The following is a 19,238-nucleotide window of genomic DNA, read 5'->3' on the forward strand; positions in this document are numbered from 1 at the left end:
AATTGCATAAATTGAAAACAAAGAAACAGTAGCCAAATCCCTTTCTCTTTGGTTCCTTAAAACACCCCGAATGATGCAGGGCCTTCTGCACCTCCCATGGAAAAACCACACTATAATTAGGGCCCAGGGAGGGAAGAAAACTCTGTCAGGTTCCTGTCACAGGAATTTCTTTAAATCCCTTTCTGTTTGCCACAGAACAACTGTTATGAGGAAAACAAAAAATGCACGCAGGAGAGTCAGCAGCACGGCTGGGACTTCCTGCCTCCTCAGCTACACATTTGGAGAGAGCAGACACTCTCCTTTTGCTGGAAGATTCCTAATGCTGCAGCTTTCCCTCCTGTCCCACTGCCAGCAGTTTCCTTGGCCATGACCTCAGTGGAGTACTGGCTATACTGGGAAAACCAGAAGTTTAGCCAGAGCCCCTGCCATGCTGCTTGTCCCTTCCACGGGCGGATCAGCAGCAAGACCACGTGCAGAGGTATTTTTTGGCAGACATGGTAGTGCAGAGAGGGAATAGGGAAGAAACATCTCTTAGTAGCACCTCTTCCCCCTAGATGTTCAGTAAATGACTGCTGCAGATGTAGCTATGCTCACTCCAAGGAAGAACTCATCTGTTCAGATCATGCATTCTCCCTACAAAGTGCAGCTTCATTTGCACAGGCTGCCTGCAATGGGAATTCTCCTCTGCAGAGATTTAGCGTCCCACTGAAAAACAGGCTCTGCAGTTCCCCATTTGTTTTCTCTAAATTATGATAGTTAACAAGAAGAGTACCTTGTTTCTGTGTTTTGATACCTACTGTGCCAAGTACATTAATTCACAGGATTTACTATTCTATGGAGGTGCCATTCTCTTCCCTCGAGAGCCAGAGTTGGACTTGGTTTTAGCAGATGTGATTTTGTTTACCTGCCTGAAGCTTCGTGGCTTGATGTTTACTTATATCCCCTGCAACCCTCTTGGCTTATAATTTCTGAAATGACAATGAGTTTGAACTGTATTCACCAGCTCTCTTGGTTGGAATATCAAAGACTGCTCTAGCAGCATTATTTGTTTACTCTGTGATTTAACAGCACTTTGGACATTAACCAGGCATTAACAGGTCACCGCAGATGAGACACACAAGGAGAATGGACCTAATCTTTGAGCTATGAAATAATGTTCTGAAAATCTTATCCATTAATTTTACACCACCAGCCATGTCACTTCTAATGTGCTGTGGTGAAAGCCTCCAGCAGCAAGTCAGAGAGGGGTATCTTGGGAAGGGTTCTTCACAAAACCAGAAGTATCTGAATGCCAGCTCCTCCAGTTTTTCCATCTCTACACTGCTGAGACCCACAGAGATCCTATAGCAAAGGCTGGAGCAGACCCAGAAGCAGAAAACTGGCAGTTGTGGAGTACATTTTCCTGCCAGTAAGTTAACACTGCCAAAGATGGAGCAGCTGATGATACACACATACACGCCAATGGATCCCTCCTGTACAGCCCATTGCTTTCTGCTTGGGGTGGGGGTGCTGCTTGAAGCCTTGCTGCCTTGCTTTGTGAACAGGACAGACAGCATCTACCTTTCCCTTTGCCTGGAGATGAACTCCTGCTGTCACTGACTTCAGCAGAGCATATCTGCCACCATTTACTGGCTTGTGCAAAGGGAACTATTTTTTTCCCAGTTAAATATCAAACAGTCAATAGAACCACTTGTTTTTTCTGAGCGCAAAATGTTTCCCCTGTCAAAGCAACTAAATGCATTCCATAAATATCTTGGAACTTCTACACCAGTCAGTGGTGATATCCCTCTTGATTTCAACTTCATATACACTCTGATGGGCAGAGACAACAGTTATACAATCTTGAAGATCAAGCCTTAGAAGCACCCCTCAAAACATTCCTACCCCTTTTACAAGCACAGAAGCTGACACACGGAGATCTTACATTAATTATTGTGAAACACAGATTCTGCTGAGGAAAATAAATCCCTCCATCCTAATATTAGTCACTTTCTGTAACTGCTGGACTTGTGTTCTTATTTTAAAATTCACCGTACTCATCTTTGTGAAGCAAACATCAACCTGTTTAATAGATGTAGAAAATGAAAGATAAGCTCAAGTACAAGTATTGAAATGTGGATATCAGCCAATTTCACCTCTATATATACAGCTAAATATGTATCTGAATTCCAGAAGTGCTTCAGTTCAGACATTCAAGTTTGAAAATGCTGGTTAAGCCTTCTCTGTTTGCCATTTCTAAATACATATATATATAAAGACATATGCTCTGACCTTCATGGATATGTCCAAAAACATGAAGCCTTGGCTGTATTCGTCTCTGGACTGTGTTCAGCAGCTCAACACATCCTACCCGTTGCATTTTCTTAGGAACCCAGTCTAGAAAACCTTTGGAGAAGAAAGGAAAGCTTTAAGAGAAGACAGGTAATCCAAAAAGCTGTGCTGTTATACAGCATTTTTGAGATTTCATGTCTCATGGCTTTTTACAAACAGCCACAGAAGAATTGAAATGGCAAAAACTGTGTCTGCCTTGGTATGCAGAAGAGGAAGGAAACAAAAATACTGGCCCAAAACCATAAAAGCTCATCTAGATAAAAAGGACTATGATAACTCTTTCCAGTTTTTTTCAAAGAATAAAAATAATCACTGCAATCAAAGCATTTTTTGCACTGTTGTTAATGGGATAACTCAACGCTTTACTCTTTTTTCTTCCTGAAGAGAATGAGGTGTAAAGTGCAGTAAATCCAAAGGGAGCCTCTCAAGAATTTAAAAGAACATTTAACATTTAACCTTTAACTATTTAAAATCAGTCCTGGGACCTACTTTTTTAGATCGAACACTTGAACCAACGTAATGGAATCTGTGCTGCCAATACTACAACTATATTGTTATCACATTGAATCCTACAGTGGTGGAGCTCAGGTGAGGAATCCACTACATGCCCAAAAAGTGACATCCTCAAGTTAAACCACTTCATGGCAAAGCAAGCCCCACTTCCCTAAACTGATGGATCTCAGATGGGATGAGAAACTCAGGCCTTTTGCAAAAAATGTATTTAAGTGCTGCATTTACTTGCACAAAAATTGTGTAAAAATGTATTTCTTATGAAAATAGACAGAAATGTTACATCAACTTGCCTCTTTGTCTAAAAATACTGCAGAGGGAAGTTTACTGCCAACTGAAGTCCATGTTTCTTTCCAAGTAGTAGTATAAGGAGGATACTGTATTGGAGTGTTTGCAACAATCAATCTGTTTTCTCTCTATTGTTCAGTCATTTTCATCAGGCTCAGATTTGGAAACCTAGAAGATAAAATCTTCCTGGTTTTATTTTGTTGTTCTGACATTTTCCCGGTGTGCCTGTCATAGCTTTGCATCTCTTGGATTTTCTGCAGTAGTGTGAATATATTGTGCTTTTAACCAGAGGTACAGAGCGTGGACCTGGTTTTCATACATTTACTTTTGATGTCTACTCAAGCATGGCTAAGCAGCCAACCAACTGATTTAAAAGACCAGAAGTGTGGTATTCAAGCTTTTGGAAAAGCTCTGATTTGCTAGAGCTTCAGGGTAGGTTCACACATTGAGAAATACCTCTTTAGCTGCCAGTGCTTGAAAACTGGGCTCGGTAAACTGTGAGGTTTTACCAAAATGCCGAAAGTTTGCACTCGTTTCATAGCTACTCAGAGAACTAAGTTCAATTTTCAGGAAAAAAAGGCTGGGAATGGGGCATCCTAAGTGCCAAAAAGAGGAAGTTCTGATCATGGTCAAAGACCTGGAGGTGGTGTTTGGCACTTGTCAGGGAAGGTAGAAAAAGAAAGCCCTGCTGACCTACAGCCAGGCTAAGCAGTGCTCACTCCTGCTGAATTCACATGTGCCATCGAAGGCAGGTCAAAATTCACCAGAGAAAAACAGCATTTATGATGTCAAAGTGAGGCCAGCAATTCTTCTGGAATAAAGTCATGTTTGTTTTGTTTTTTTTTTTTTTCAGAATAAACATATTATAGCCATAGGTTTTATTACTCCAATGATTTGAAACAGTTAATTGTCAAAATGTCTGCAGTGAACATAAAGCCAAAAGTATTTCCACTTCAAAAACTTCACAAACAAAAATCCATAAAATTAACTTCTCCATTAAATTAAGCATTATTTATGTTGAACATGTTTTTGTTTACATGCATTATCACCCTTCTGAAGCCTTCCCATATGTTTGCAGCTTATTATGTACACCTGACTACACAGACTAAGAATAATTGATTACACCTAGCTAACAATTAGAGTTCATCTTAGGGGTTTTTTAATGTTTGGTTACTTGAAACAGGTTTCTGCAGCTGTCAGGAAAGTATAAATCTTTGTCACAGACTATCAAGCAGACAGCTGCAAATGAAGACTTAAAGGTGAAATTAAATTAAAATCAAAGAAAAGAAAGTGAACTTTTGGAAGAGAAATAAAAGAATCATAATTTGAGATCTTTAGGAAAGAAAAATATGCTGATATGGAAATGAGCATTAACACTGATGCCATAATCACAAATTCTATATTTCATAAGCTATGAAATACATTGCATATCTTTGTTAATAGTAATAAACAGGTTACTAATAAAATGGTCAAAAATAGCTGTTTTAACCTTTTTTTTTCCCATCCTGTGTGAACCTCCCATCTATCCCTGCCCTGGTTTCATCCCAAAGCACTACTGTAAAACAGAAGAGAAAAAATTACTCGGATATTTGTTACATGGATAAATGAAAAACAAGGTTCATTGACTCTTAATGGTGCTTCTGCATCTAAATCAGACCATTTCAAATCTATGTAATAATGTAGTATTAATTAGTTCAGGAGGATGCACACTCCTGAAGTGAGGGAATCAGAGAGCAGCACAGAAAATGGATGATGGGCAGAATTTAGGCAGCCATGCTGGAGAAAAAACCCCAGAATTTGCAAGAGGACTGACTGCTATTTGTGATCATCGGAAACAACTCTAGCGAGGTTCTGAGATCCAAGATCAGAACAACAGGAATCTGGTTAAAATAATTGGCTGGGAGGCTCAAGAAGCATCCTGTCTCCCAAAGGGTGAGTGGACAGAGCTGCACAATGAGGTGGTTCTGTAACTTAAGCAGTGTTAAGTTCTTTGAAGTGTCATAGATTTGTTGCCAAGGGTGTCAGGGAGACCAACAGCTCCTGCCCTCAGGCAGAGGGTTCTGTGCTTGAGCTATCTATTAATGCATCAATAAGAGAGAGACAAAGAAACAGGAGCTTCTAAAAAAAAAAAAAAGGAAATTCTTGGGGGATGATTGAAGATAAAGAATTAAAAGAAAAAATAAAAAGAACACATACTGAGCCATGGAGATGGGGGGAATTCACATTACTCCATTACAATCACTGGAGATGGGTGGCCCTTCCTTAGAATTGCTGCAATTATTAATTTACTTTTCAATTATTAAATTTGCTATTACATTTATTACTAAAGTCTGTCTGTTGTGTGCCAGCCCTGCAGTGCTCTTTAGGGGTCCTCCTCCCTCTGCTGATGCCTGAGGCTACTGGAGAGGCCTGGTGGCTAAAGCAGCAAGGTGGTTGAATATCTCCACTTTCCAACATTACATTTCAAGTGAATCTTCAGTCAGCTGAAGGTTGGCTTGTTTAACAGCTGGCCAGTTGGCTTTAAAAGGGGTTTTCAAAGTGCTGAAAAAGTTTCTGAAAAAGTTTTAAATATGACTTATAAATAAAACTACATGAAAGACACAGCATTGTGCCTTGGACCCTAGCAGGGATTACCCCCATACCAATGGCTTGGAGCACGTATCTCGGGGCTGAAACACTTAATTTCTGACATCCACTTTTACAATACAGGCTCATATTAAAATCAGTCCATGGCATGGCATGAGTCTCCACTTAGGTGAAGAATCAAAACACACACCCCTAACTGTGAGAAACTCTGCTCACAAAGAACTACTTTCCCCCAGGATTAGTGAGCAGTGGAATGCAAACATGTCTTTCTAAAGAAAACAAAACACAAACGCTTTAGATAATGTCTCCTCCAAGCTCTGAAAGAGAAGAAAGGGTGGAAGATGAGGGGTTTAGCTTCAGGAAATTGGGGAATCTAAAGGTTTAAAGAAACCAACTGCCTTCATTTCACACAAAGCACAGTAAGGCTCAGCAGAACACTTGAGTTAATGCTTCTTGTTCATGTCCATTTATTAAATTAGTGAGAGTCAAACACACAGTCACATTAAATATAGACTGCTATATGTTAGATGCATTAAAAAAAAGCTTAAAAGCCTTAAGCTTTTGCTGAATCTGGACAAGTTTGTGATTGTATTATTTCTGTAGCAAAGGTAGCGTCAACATTTTCTAGGAATATGAGAAATCTCTTATAGATAGATAGCTTTTATATCACCTATATTAATAAAAATTGGAAAATGCACATGAAAAACTATTTCTTTTTGATCTGTTCATGTTGCAAAATTATATTAAAGATAAGCAATTCAACCATCCTGTCCAGAGAACAGGCAAACAATGGGGAGCATCTGGGTTTGTAAGGCAGAAGGTGCACCAAGTCAGCATGATGAGGGAAAAAAGAGATTCTGGGTACTTGTTGGTGGGACAATGCAGCAGCAAGTCAGGGAGAAAGTGATTAAAAATAAAATCCTAATCCTGCATTTCTCTACAAACAGGCTCCATGCTTTCAATCTAGTAATTTCACCAATGGCAGATTAGAGATGTGCATAGGAAAACTAGACCCTGCTTATTTGTAAAGCTCATTATGGCTTTATGTGTTAACATTTTATTTTTAAAGCCATTACTTATTTCCCTGCCATTGAGCACAGATATCATAGGTAATCATGAGCTGAAGTCCTGGTGCTGCTGAAATCAGTATGCATGTTGCTTTTGACTTTTGCAAGTCAGGATTGCACTCCTTTTCTAAGGAGAGCCATCAGTTACCATATAATCATCTTAAATACACAGCTAAGAGCACTATTATTTTCTTACCGAGAGGTGGTCCATGTGTTATAAGAATATCTATTCCATCTGGAATAAGGTTCCATTTCTCTAATAGTGCTTGGCCTCGTGGAAGATTAAAGCCCCAGCCATAAAACCAAGGTTGCCTGCCAAGAGAGGAGGAGAATGTCTTCAGTGGTACTTCCATGTACTGGTTATCTAATTAAAATACTGAGGTTGACTCTTTACTACCATGGAATTTGAAGACACAAATAGCATTCATTTTCTTCTTTGTGTGCACAGTAATCCCTTCTTTCCATACAAGCAGTGCAGTTTAACTTGTATGGCAAACACGAGCAGACCTCCCCACTTTCAGTAGACAGCATAAAGTAAAATATTCACAGTATTGCTGCAACTACTTACAAGCCCTGGACACCAAGATCTCCATGTGTGGATTATCACGCTGACTCTCACAACATTTAGAAGAACAGCTGTCCTAGACACCTCCACGTGATTTATGTTTCACATTGGCTCCCAGCACGTTTGGCCCTTAGCCTATGACCAGCTGGGCAAGGACAGACCCTGGCACCATGACAGATCCTGCTCCAAAGTCAGAGACATCATCTCTGCTGCTTTGTTTCCCTAATTGGATACATCCCATCAGAACAAGAATGCTGCTGCTTCTCTTACACACAAATTTCTTCTGTCCTCTGGTGTGTTGACTTGCTTTTAAGTAAGACTTTCCATATTCAGGATTCCTTACCAGACAGGCATTTACATTTTTTAAAATGTACTCATGGAACAGCTCATCATGGAGCAGCGGGACTGTAACACTGCCAGTCAGAACATAATTTATCTGTATCTTGCTATCCCATTGATTAAAAAACTATATTTCACAGCAATTATATCACAGTGTTAAATTATGTCTTGCTGACTAGGCTCCAATTCTAGGTCATAAAATTGAGGTGTTAGTTTTAGGCTGGAAGTTTCAATAATTTCTTGACTGATGTCCTGTGGCCATACCCATATTTGAAGAACAATGAACAAAAGGTTTTTCTTCCACAGACAAAAAGAGGCTCAACTACTGATGACTGAAAGGCTTTCTTTCTCATCCCCTGCCTCTTCATCACATGCCCTGGATAACCAGGGTCTTGAGAAACAGGTGTCCTGGGGAAAAAAAAGGTGAAACTTTGAACATCTGCTATTGGGACCAGAAATATATATCCCAGCCTCCAGAAGCTGTGATGAGGGAGGTGAAGAAGGTGTGTGAAGGAGAGATGCCAACAGTACTAGCAGTGAAGCACAAATCTTATTCTCAGTAACATCGCTCAGGCCAAGGCAGCTGGCTAAGAAAAAGACACATCCCTACATCAGGCCACAAACACACTTTTCTGGTTACCTGTTCAGCATTCCAAGCAGCCTTTTCTCACCTTCCTCCTGCCAGGGTCTAGAGGGAGGCTCAGGAGAGACCTTATCTCTCCAAAGCTTCCTGAGAGGAGGTTTTAGAAAGGTGGGAATTTGGTCTCTTCTCTCAGGTAACAATAAATAGAAGAAGAGGAAATGGCCTAAAGTTGCACCAGGGGAGGTTTAGATTCGATATTGAAAAAAATTCTTCACTGATAGGTCAAGTGGCTAAGTCACCATGTCTGGAAACATTTAAAAGATGATGTGGCACTTGGGGACATGGTTTAGTGGCATCAGGTTTATGGCTGGACTCGATCATCTCAGAGGTCTTTTCTTAAACAATTATGGGATTCTCTTGACTGGCTCATTGTGCAGCAAGGTACCAGCAATGTTACCATGTGACATTGCCACACAGCAACCACACAAATTCTGTGGAGCTGGATCTGCCCCTCCTTACATTCAGCTCACCACTGAGATAAGGAAATTATTTTTACCACACAGGAATGCCTCGAAAATAAAAAACCTGAAGTTTGTGAGGTGCTTGGATATTACAGAAGTAGGAGGCTTCATAAAAATATACAGTGGTTGGCTTTTTCTAAACTCTTCATCCTTTCCTGCCTTTGGATTGCACTCCACACTTAACATGCCATGTATTATTCTTCACCAAGATGAAAATACACAACTGTTGGGCAAATTGTCCGTAAGCCTAGGGCACATTTTCCAGAAGCAAGATCTCACTGTCAAAATATTTGCAAGGGCAAATAGGTGGCAAAGAAGTGTCAGCACAGTAAATCACGTGTTTTAAGTCACTGACAGTTTCAATAGATATGCCTAGGGTAGACAGGGACAGGATTGTCCCCAGGTTCCCGATGGGAAGCGAGGGGAGGCACCATCCCACAGGTGTGCCAGAGACAGAAAAGAAACCAAGGGGAAAGACCAGTGTTTGCCCAAGAAGCACAGGTCAAAAACTCACGGAATAATTATTTCAAGACTACAATGAAGCATTTTTCAAGAGAAATAACCATGACTGCCACAGGTCTCACCAGAAGTCAGCTTAATCCTGCTGAAATCCAGACAACCACAAACCACATAGGCAGCTGTGAGAGCCTCTGCCTGCCTCTACCAGGGCTGGACTACACATGGCCACTTTCTAAAATATCCCATTTCCCCTTATGAATAGGCATGATCGGCTTATTAAGACAAGAAGCACTTTCCCCCATTCCTCCCTCCTCCCTCCCTCCCTCGCTCCCTTTGTGGTGACTGCAGCGGGGCTGGTAAGTTATGCATGCTGGAGCTGTTCTTTTGTGAAGGGGAGATGTTACAACTTGTGTGATTTGCCATTATGCTGTCTTTTGTGACAATCCTGAGATGGAAGGAAATGTCTGGAATATTTCTGGCAAAAAAAAAAAAAAAAAGAAAAAATATCCCAGGTCCAAGAAAGGATTCAGTGGAGGATGTTGGCATGGTTTACATTGGAGAGAAGAAAGACAAATCACACACTTCAGTGCCCCCACCCCCAAAGCAAAAACCATCTTTATAAGCATATAGGGATTTTATAAATCCCCAAGCCCCTTCTTCTGAACATTTATTACAAAACAGCTATCAAAGTTTCTGAGTAGGAAAAAAGCCTACTTCTCTAATACCCACTAACAAGCCCATGACCTGGATATCATGCAAAGGCAACTTTGTCTAAAATTTGCATTTATGATAGAACCTGAAAACAAAGTTAAATTCTTTATATCAAGTACTGAATTTCTGTATTCCCAGTTAGTGCTTACTCAGGAAAAGTGTAATTATTTTTATAATGTATTTTTCAATAATATTACATTTGACAAAGAAGATCTTGTCATGTATGTTCTTCAAAAGAAAAATCTACTATCATCAGAAAAAAAAGAAACCAACCCAAGAAAAATTTATTTGGCAATTAAAGACATACATCATTAATGTATTTCACCTTTGAAGTGAAGCTCTCATCTGTAGAAATGTACTTTGATTTAGGTCTTACCTTTTCCAAGCGAACAGTTTGAGTGTCTCCAACACTCTACTGAAATTCAACCGGTTTATTATTTTGATAAAAATAATGATTGTCTACATGTAAGATTCAAGGGGGAAAATATATCAGAGGTGAATTTGTTTATGGCACAATTAACTTTATGTTTAAAACATTTGAACAAGTTTTGCAGGCCAAATAATCTACCACACAAAAAGGGCTGAATTATCAGAGTTTGTGCTAGAAATCGGATGTTGCTTTATGTACTGAATTTCTATCTTTCTGTTCTAAAGTAACCATTGGAATAATTTTCTTACAGAATGATAGTTGCTATGACAACCATAGCAAATTTTCCTTTTCTGAAACAGATGTCTCATTTAGTTGAAAATTAGAATGTGAAAAACCCATGGGAAAAATTAATTCAAACTTTAACAGAACACTGACTACAATGTAATCTCTTATAGGTTAACCCCTTAACATCTTTCTGCACTCCTATAGTAACCTTCTCATAAATTCTAATTAAACCAGTTTAACCTCCTAGAAATGACCTTCTTAGTTATCATTAGCACTTTAGTTGTCTTTGAAAGGATCATTTCTGTTATAATAGCAACAGAAAAAAGTCATACTAAAAAAATAATGGTCAAACATATTACAACCCTAATTATTTATTAGGTTTTTTTTTCCTTTTATTCTGCTACTACGGGAAAGAGCTAACATGTAGCCCAATAATTCTTTTGTCATTTAAATGGGGCTTTACTTAGTTTTACATGTGATCTACTGCAAAAGGTGGGGATGAACCACGCATATCTGACCTGCCTTTTATGTGAAAACTGAAGGTTTTTCATTTTCAAACCAGTGGTACCCATCTCAATCTGACAGGCAGCCCTACAAACAAGGGACACTTGACTGGGGAGAACTATCAATGCACACGGATTTTTCTATTACAAGCAATGAAAGACTGAAATTCGATTCTCCATTGCTGTGATTCAATTTAAACCTTTTAACTCAAAGAATGGCTTCCTTCCTTTCCAGCTCAAGGGGACTCCTCACAGTACCTGGGCATCCTTGCAAACAAACAGGGCAGAAAACCAGTGGCACTCTCAGAAACATCTCCCCCCCTTGGCACTGCCTGCAGGGCTGGAGGGTGTCAGCTAGCACAAGAGCTTCAAGATTTACTGCAGCAGCTGCCTCTAGGCTGCCCAGCTGAGTAACACAAATCTTGCCACCAGTAGGCACCAATTACCTTCTTTGACTTCAAGGGAAAAGCCCAGGAGCCACAGGGAGCTATGGGTGAACAGCAGTGGTGTTCAATGGGATTGGTGGCAGCATCTTGCAAACACCCTGGTAGCAAAAAGTGCAGAACTGAAACACATTGTACCTCCTAATTTCTATTGTTTCCTATAAAAATCTTTTCTTTTTCTGCAGCTGAAAGGCAAGTTCTCTCGCTAGAATTCCTTTGCTTACCAAATATATTTCAAAGGTTCACAAACACATGCAATTTGCTCCAGTCTTTTCTCCACAATAGTTATCATTTTTGTCCTACAGGAAAATAAACAGATATTGGTTGGTGACTGTCAAGAAGCTCAGTGGGAAAAGAATGGATCAAATCACCTTTCTCAATTTTGCTCCTCTTCCTGAAAGAAGCAAATATTCCATATTTAGAAGACTGGAAAAGCCATACTGGCAGGCCATGGAGCATGAAAAGCAGATTCCACAGTGGCAAACACAAGCAAAGCTCCAACACATCCTGATTCCCAGCCCAAGAAAACTCCCTGTTCGACATTTAAGTCTAATTTTTCCTGGTCTTGATATCATCTTACTATCATAACTAGCTCCAGTCCTGTGAACATGGGTGTACAGTACTATACACACTGCATACCTTCCCTGGTGTGCAAGTTCTTCAGGTGTTCATATTTTTACATTCCCCACCACTGCATAAGCTGAATTTAACCAATCACTGCATTTGCCTTTTTAGCCTTTCCTCAGTAAATAATTAACTATTTTACTGAGTATTTCTATTATTTTTAACTCTACTTTCTCTCCAAGTAAGCATTCACAAAAGTTCATATTTTTGGGTTTTTTTTGTATTGGTCATTTCATCTAAAGTAGTTATGAAATAACACAGACATTTTTATCTTTTCTTCCTTGCATGCAAAAGGGGCATCCAAAGCAGGAAGGGAAAGGACAAAAGCAGCTATCAGGTCATTGGTGCTAAGAATAACTGGCAGGGCACTGTTTGTTTATAGGCTTTGAAATTTCATTCAGCACCTGGGCATCTGAGCCAAACATAACTGAGATCTAAGGAAAAACATGTTTCAGAAATCTTCCGGAGCATGAGAAGATTTATATCATGAGTAACTCCCATGTAAGAGATGCAAGGGTGGTGTGATTTTTAGAGAACAGCAACACGCAAAAAGAATTAAACTGTGCAAAAAAGAAATTTAATTTTTTTCATTCTTAATTTTGAAGCCAGATATTTTTTAATGACAGGTAAGGCCTAGTACTTGTAACTAATAAATGGAAATGATGCAACTCAGATCTTCTACTGGCCATAACACACAACTCTGCTTCCATGGGGAAGTTTGCATTACTTGCTTTGCATCCATGGTTGTCATTCTTGAAACTCTGAATCAAATTAAATTATTGTTTTCACAAAAGGAAAGAAGGATAAAAATCTGAGTATGGCCCTTTGTCAGTAATTATTTCTCTTGCAACTCGAGTTACACATGAAATCATTCATCTTTTGTTTAGTAAAGGATTTCATACAGCTCTGGTTGCAAAAAAGAAAGAATGAGCTATGACTAATAGGAACTGATCATTTCTAAACATTAATCTGTTATAAAACAATGAAAAATAAAATGAAATCTACTTTATCTTCATAATAAGAAAACAAGAAGGTAACAGGTAAGGAGGAAAATTAATGAAAGACTGAATTTAAAATATGCCAATACCAAATGCAGATAGTTTATCTCATTCTTCTGGAAGGCAAATGATTATACCCCATCTGATATTTTTTAAAAATAATAAAGCAAACAAAGGTAGAAGTTAATTTGGAATAATTAGTCAAAAGATTCAATGCTGAGGGTGCAGATGTAGAACTGCACAGATTTTCAGAACAGTCTTAGGGATTTAATGCAGAGATAGGGTCTTGAGTTCCTGATGTCTCAGAGCCTGTTCCTCCAGTCTCTTGAATTCTCAGGATGTAAAACTACAGATACTGCCAGGTTATCCAGCCCATATTTGAGATAGTGATAGCTGGCAGTCACAGAATGAAGGGTTAGGAGAGGAGTCAGCAGCCCCTCTGTTCTTAGTACAGTCACCATCTCATTTTAAATGTAAAACCTGCCAAGAAGGGGCCAACCCAGAAGGAAAAAAAAATTGATGCCCATCTATGCATGGCATCTTTATGGTTATTCACTGTCAGATGTCCAGGCAGTTAAGAAAAAGCATGTTCTTCCACACTTCCAGCTAGCTGGTGTTTGTTGTAGTCCCCTAAGACACTGCAGGTGTTGGCCACCTGAGGTGATGGAATACCCCTTTTAGGGGCTCTCCCAGATTAAACATGACTAAAATATGTAGGATATGTAATAGGTGCCTTGAGAAACAACAAAAAGTGCTCTCACACTAGCAACTGAATTGCTGAGCTTCCCAGTTACAGTCAGGCCCAAGAGTTACTCTGTTTAGTAATTCACCAGGTTTACATTCTTGTCTCAAAACACCAGGAGTGATCAGGCCATATGGACTAACTATCTGCCAGTTCTTTTCTGATTTCCCTCCCTTTTTTTTTTTTTGACCTTCTTTTACTTAGAAAAATCAAATCCATTTTGATTTAAACAAGCATGAAAACTCTTCCAAAACGAATAAATTAATGCAACGTGTGCATATATGCATGAAGTGCATTATTATTAATGTTTCCAATCTAGCAACAGATTAACTTACTTCTTGTTTAAAAAACCACATACTGATACTTCATATGCCATGTGTCTACCTGAAGTGAATAAAATCCAAGCAATCCTAAATTGCATGTTTACATTTTTCTGCAGTCCTAAAATCACTCCACGGTGCAGTGGTAGAAACAAACTGCTGCAATATAGCTTTCTGTACCAAAATGTACATGTTTACCAGCTATCCTCCAGCTACCTAGGAATCTGAGATACCTTAAAAATGTACTTATCTGATGTAGATTACACAATTAGAAATATTTGACACACACAGGTGCAACCCTCTGTTGTAATATTCAGAGAGCTTTGTCTGAACACAGGGGGAAAAAAAGGGAATTTAGGACCTTCTGAAGAAGGACAAGAAACTCAAGAGGACTACAAGGATGTTGTGGGTTATGCAGGGAAAAAAGCAGAAGGGCCAATTCCCAGATAGAGCCTAATCTGCCTATTGATGTAAAAGACAGTAAAAAAAATACATCAGCAACACAAGGATGGCCAAGGAGAATCTCCATCTTTTATTGGATGCAGGGGGAAACATGGCGACAAGGACTGAGGAAAAGGCTGAGGTACTCAATACTTTCTCTGCCTCACTCTTTAACAGCCAGACTGGTTGTTCTCATTGTACCGAGCCCCTGGGCTGGAAGACAAGGACAGGGAGCAGAATGGAGCCCCATAATCCAGGGGGAAAGAGTCAGTGACTGCTTCACCACTGAGACACACCCAAGTCAACAGGGCTGGATGGGATCCACCCAAGAGCTGAGTGTCTTCACATGCAGGACAACCAGCCCCAGCCAAGGCGGGTTTGAGACCAGCAGCTCCTGCTTGCCCCACCCGAGCTCCATCTGTGACAGGGTGACCCCCTCGGCAGGCGAAGGAAAGGCCGTGGATGCGTTTCCCTGGACTTTAGAAAGCCTTTGACACTGTGTCCCACACTTCTCCTGGGGACACCGGCTGCTCATGGCTTGGGTGGGCCCTGCTTCACTGGCTGTAAAACCGGGCTGCTGGGGAATGGAGCCACAGCCGGGTGGGGCCGCCACCAGCGGGGTCCCCAGGGCTCAGCACTGGGGCCAGTCCTGTTTCATGTCTTTATTGATGATCTGGACAAGGGGATCGAGGGCACACCCAGTCAGTTCATGGACAGCAGCCAGCGGGGTGGCAGTGTGGATCTGCTGGGGGGCAGGAAGGCTCTGCAGAGGGATCTGGACAGGCTGGATCCATGGGCCCAGGCCAGTGCTCTGAGGCTCAACACGGCCAAGGGCCTGGTCCTGCCTTGGCTCACACCAAGCCCCTGCAGCTCCAGGCTGGGCAGAGGGGCTGGGAAGCTGGGAAAGGCCCTGGGGGTGCTGGGGACAGCGGCTGGACAGGAGCCAGGTGTGCCCAGGGGGGCAGGAGGCCAATGGCACCTGGGCTGTGCCAGCCATGGGGTGGCAGCAGGGCCAGAGCCGTGACTGTCCCCTGTGCTGGCACTGCTGGGGCCACACCTCAGATCCTGGGGCACTGCTGGGAACCTCAGGACAAGAAAGACATGGAGGGGCTGGAGCATGTCCAGAGAATGGAACGGAGCTGGGGAAGGGGCTGGAGCACCAGGAGGGGCTGAGGGAGCTGGGGGGGCTCAGCCTGGAGAAAAGGAGGCTCAGGGGGGACCTTCTGGCTCTGCACAACTCCTGACAGGAGGGGACAGCTGGGGGGGATCGGACTCTGCTCCCAGGGAACAGGGACAGGACAAGAGGAAGCAGCCTCAAGTTGTGTCAGGGGAGGGTCAGGCTGGACATCAGGAGGAATTTCTTCATGGAAAGGGTGCTCAGGCATTGGAAGGGGCTGCCCAGGGAGGTGGTTGAGTCACCAGCCCTGGAGGGTCAGAAGATGAGATCTTCTGGGATCTTAGGGACAGGGTTTAGTGTTGGCCCTGGCAGTGCTTGTTTTATGTTTGCAGTTGATCTTAGAGGCCTTTCCCAACCTAAACAATTCTATGATTGCTTCCAATTTTCTCTACTTTCTTAGTGGTGAATAAAAATCCTCATTTTAATTAATTCTGAACAATGCTAATTTATTAAATGAAATAATTTATGAACAGCAATTCCAAAGGAAGTGTTCTGATGTTAAAGCAGTTTCACAAGTGGTAAATTACTTTTCCCCTTAAAATTCAGTCAGGGAAAAGAGAAAGAACTCAGACAGCTTTGTTACAATTCGTTCCTGTGCCAGCGGCTCTATTTACAGTTCTTCATGTAGAGCCATCATTTCCCTCTTGATGTAGTAACACCTTTACTGTGTCAAAACCTGGGGAAAATGCACACATACAAGCTACCACGGAGTAGGGAGGCTGATTCTCACCAGGTGTAAATGGCTCAAAAGCTGGTGGACCACTGCCAAGCTACTCCAGCTGAGAATCAGCTCCACATAGACCCACTCCAAACTAGCTGGCTATTTGTGTTTCTCTTGGAATATTGCCAAAGGCCTCATCGCAGTGCCCAACTGTGTTTACATCTTTGAAACATCCTGAAATTGCTGCTGTCTGGGACTACAGCTCAGACTACAGATAGAGCTGGTAGTCCTTTTGTTCAAGAAGAAAAAAAAATTGGGGGGAAAAGCAGCAAAAAAAACAACAAAAAAAGGCACTTTAAAATCGGCTCTGTCTCATAAAATTAAACATTCAAGCAAATGTGAAAAATAAAGAGAAAACTACTGTGGGGGATAGCAATTTCAGTCTTGTGGTTTATGAACTGCAGGAAAGTGAAGCCAATTCCCCATAGTGAGATTACAGGTCTCCTCTTCTACAGGTCTTAAATTAAAAACCAGCTGAATCCAAAGTGAGCTAGTTTACTGGATCAGAAGATTCAATTATTTCTGCTAAGTAACTGAATGTGAACTACTTCCTTTTAATAATATGCAACTAATAATTACTGCCCAAGAAAGGACATTTTCCTACCAAGCTAATTAAACTAAAGCAATATATTTTTCAACTGCTCTCAAATTTAACTAAAGCGAGGAACATCGAAAAGCAAGTAAATGCAAACCTCCACTCACATGAAGAAATCCAAAACCACTCAAAGAGTTCAGACATTACAAGAAATAGGATTTGCCCAAAATTGTTATGTAGAAATCAACAAAATTTCTGTTCTATATTCAGCATATATGCACGTGTGTGTCCTGCACACTTGTACAGACATGGTGGAAGAGCTTTACTGCAAAATGGATGCAAAGCACTTTTGGCTTCATTAACTACTTAAACTCCCCCTGCAAGAGGTCACAGTGAAATTTGTTAAGGAACTGATCCTTATCCCTAATACACAACATGCAAGAGGTGTCTAAAGTACTGATTTTCCTCTATTGTGATGCTCTGGGATTAAACTGTTCCAGACTCCTCAGCCCCAGGCAATGCTGAGAAGAAGTTTTATTAGAGAGAAAACATTTTCTGGAATGTTCATCAACAAGAAAAAAAAAAAAAAAGCTATATTCTAAACTGCTGTGACTCAGGAATACCTAATAACTAGAATTTATTGCATTGGTTTGACTGTGATGGTATTTATGGACTACAATAGGTGTAGCTCAGGCTACATTTTCATTTGTTCACATACCTATTGCAGAGTTTATATAGTTAATAACAACTATACTCATTCAACATGATATAGAAAATTCACTTGGAGTTAGCAAATTTTATTTACTTCCATGCACTTTTTTCAGAAATGTTAACGATTCCTGCTAATTCATTTCAGTCACTTAATTTGTATGGAAGCATTCATTAAAAAGACCTCTCCTGAATTCAGTGTGATTGCTCACACAAGCAATAGCACCTGTATACTCAGAGCCTGCTGAATAACATTCACATCTCCTGTATTTTCAAGTCATGCAGAAAATGAAATGCTTTCCAAGACAAATTTATCACATCAAATGCACCAATTTAAGCTTTTTTTTTTAATTTGTTTTTGTTTTGTTTTGTTAAACAAAAGAAAAAATAAGGAGAAAAAATGATCCAGTGATCCATTCCTGATGCTAAAACAGCCAGAATGTTAAATCTCACTTTCTGCCAATGGCAGACCTTTCACACTCCAGAAGTTCAGTATCGTTCAGTTCTCCACACCACCTTCCCTGAACAGCTGAGCTTAATAGATCAAAATAATTTTGCAGGAAAAACCATGCTTATGATCTTCCATATGCTGCAGACTAAACTACAAATGCATTGTGGTTTTAAGTAGTTTTAGAAGCACCACTTCCAAAAGGTAAAATGGCTTCTTGTAAGTATGAAAGAGGAAAAAAAAAATATCCCTCCAGCATTCTGTTAAAATACAATTAAACCTGTATCTATGTGTCTCAGACTGATAATATATTTTAACAGGAGGATGAACTTTTCTTTAGTTCTTCTGAACATGTTGCTATTTCTCACACATCTGTCATGTCTTTCCTAGCTTATACTTAATGCCTGAAATAAAATATCTTCAGCATTCTCACCACAGTAAAACAGCCACATCAGGTAGATACCAAACTTCTCTCAAAAATTTCTGAAACCTGAGATGCCTCATTTCTAAATAGTGAGTAGAGTCTACTATTCCCCCTGACTACATTCATTTTTTTCAAGAACCACATCAAGTTTACCTAAATTACTCACTTCTACTACCTGCCTCAAAGTCACTAATTAAAACAACTCCAAATAGTTCCCAACTTTAACAATCAGGGAACATCTACCACTTCTAAAACATTTCTGAGCAGGAAAAACCCAACAGTCTATAATTCATCCACATCCAGGATTTCTGCATCCATCCAAACAAAACTGTAGCACAGACATGCAAACAAGCCACCTGCTCAGAAATCTACTTAATCTGAAGTTTGGAATAGTTTTAGAGGGAATTTTCCTCAGGAAGAAGTACAGAAGCATTTCAGTTATTTGTATTTTCATCTTTTGACCAAGTGAGGGTGCAGCATGAAAAGAACATAAAAGGATCAGGTATTTTACTAAGAAAAACATCTAGTATGGTTTTGTC

The 19,238-nt window shown here is 40.4% G+C and overlaps 1 protein-coding gene across 6 annotated transcripts in view; it reads right to left on the reverse strand.

Annotated features, from left to right (window-relative positions):
• The window catches only part of MPPED1 (metallophosphoesterase domain containing 1), a 61,540-nt gene that overhangs the window by 3,655 nt on the left and 38,647 nt on the right, over nt 1-19,238 (reverse strand). For all 6 annotated transcript variants that reach the window (XM_068190614.1, XM_068190610.1, XM_068190613.1 and 3 more), the window contains 2 exons: nt 6,979-7,094; nt 2,272-2,385 (listed from right to left, as the gene is read on the reverse strand). In XM_068190614.1, the coding sequence (XP_068046715.1) occupies nt 2,272-2,385; nt 6,979-7,094 (230 nt within the window). The remainder of the gene's footprint in view (nt 1-2,271; nt 2,386-6,978; nt 7,095-19,238) is intronic.

Source organism: Anomalospiza imberbis, chromosome 5 (genome assembly GCF_031753505.1).
Source record: "Anomalospiza imberbis isolate Cuckoo-Finch-1a 21T00152 chromosome 5, ASM3175350v1, whole genome shotgun sequence".
Classification (NCBI taxonomy): Eukaryota; Metazoa; Chordata; class Aves; order Passeriformes; family Viduidae; genus Anomalospiza; species Anomalospiza imberbis.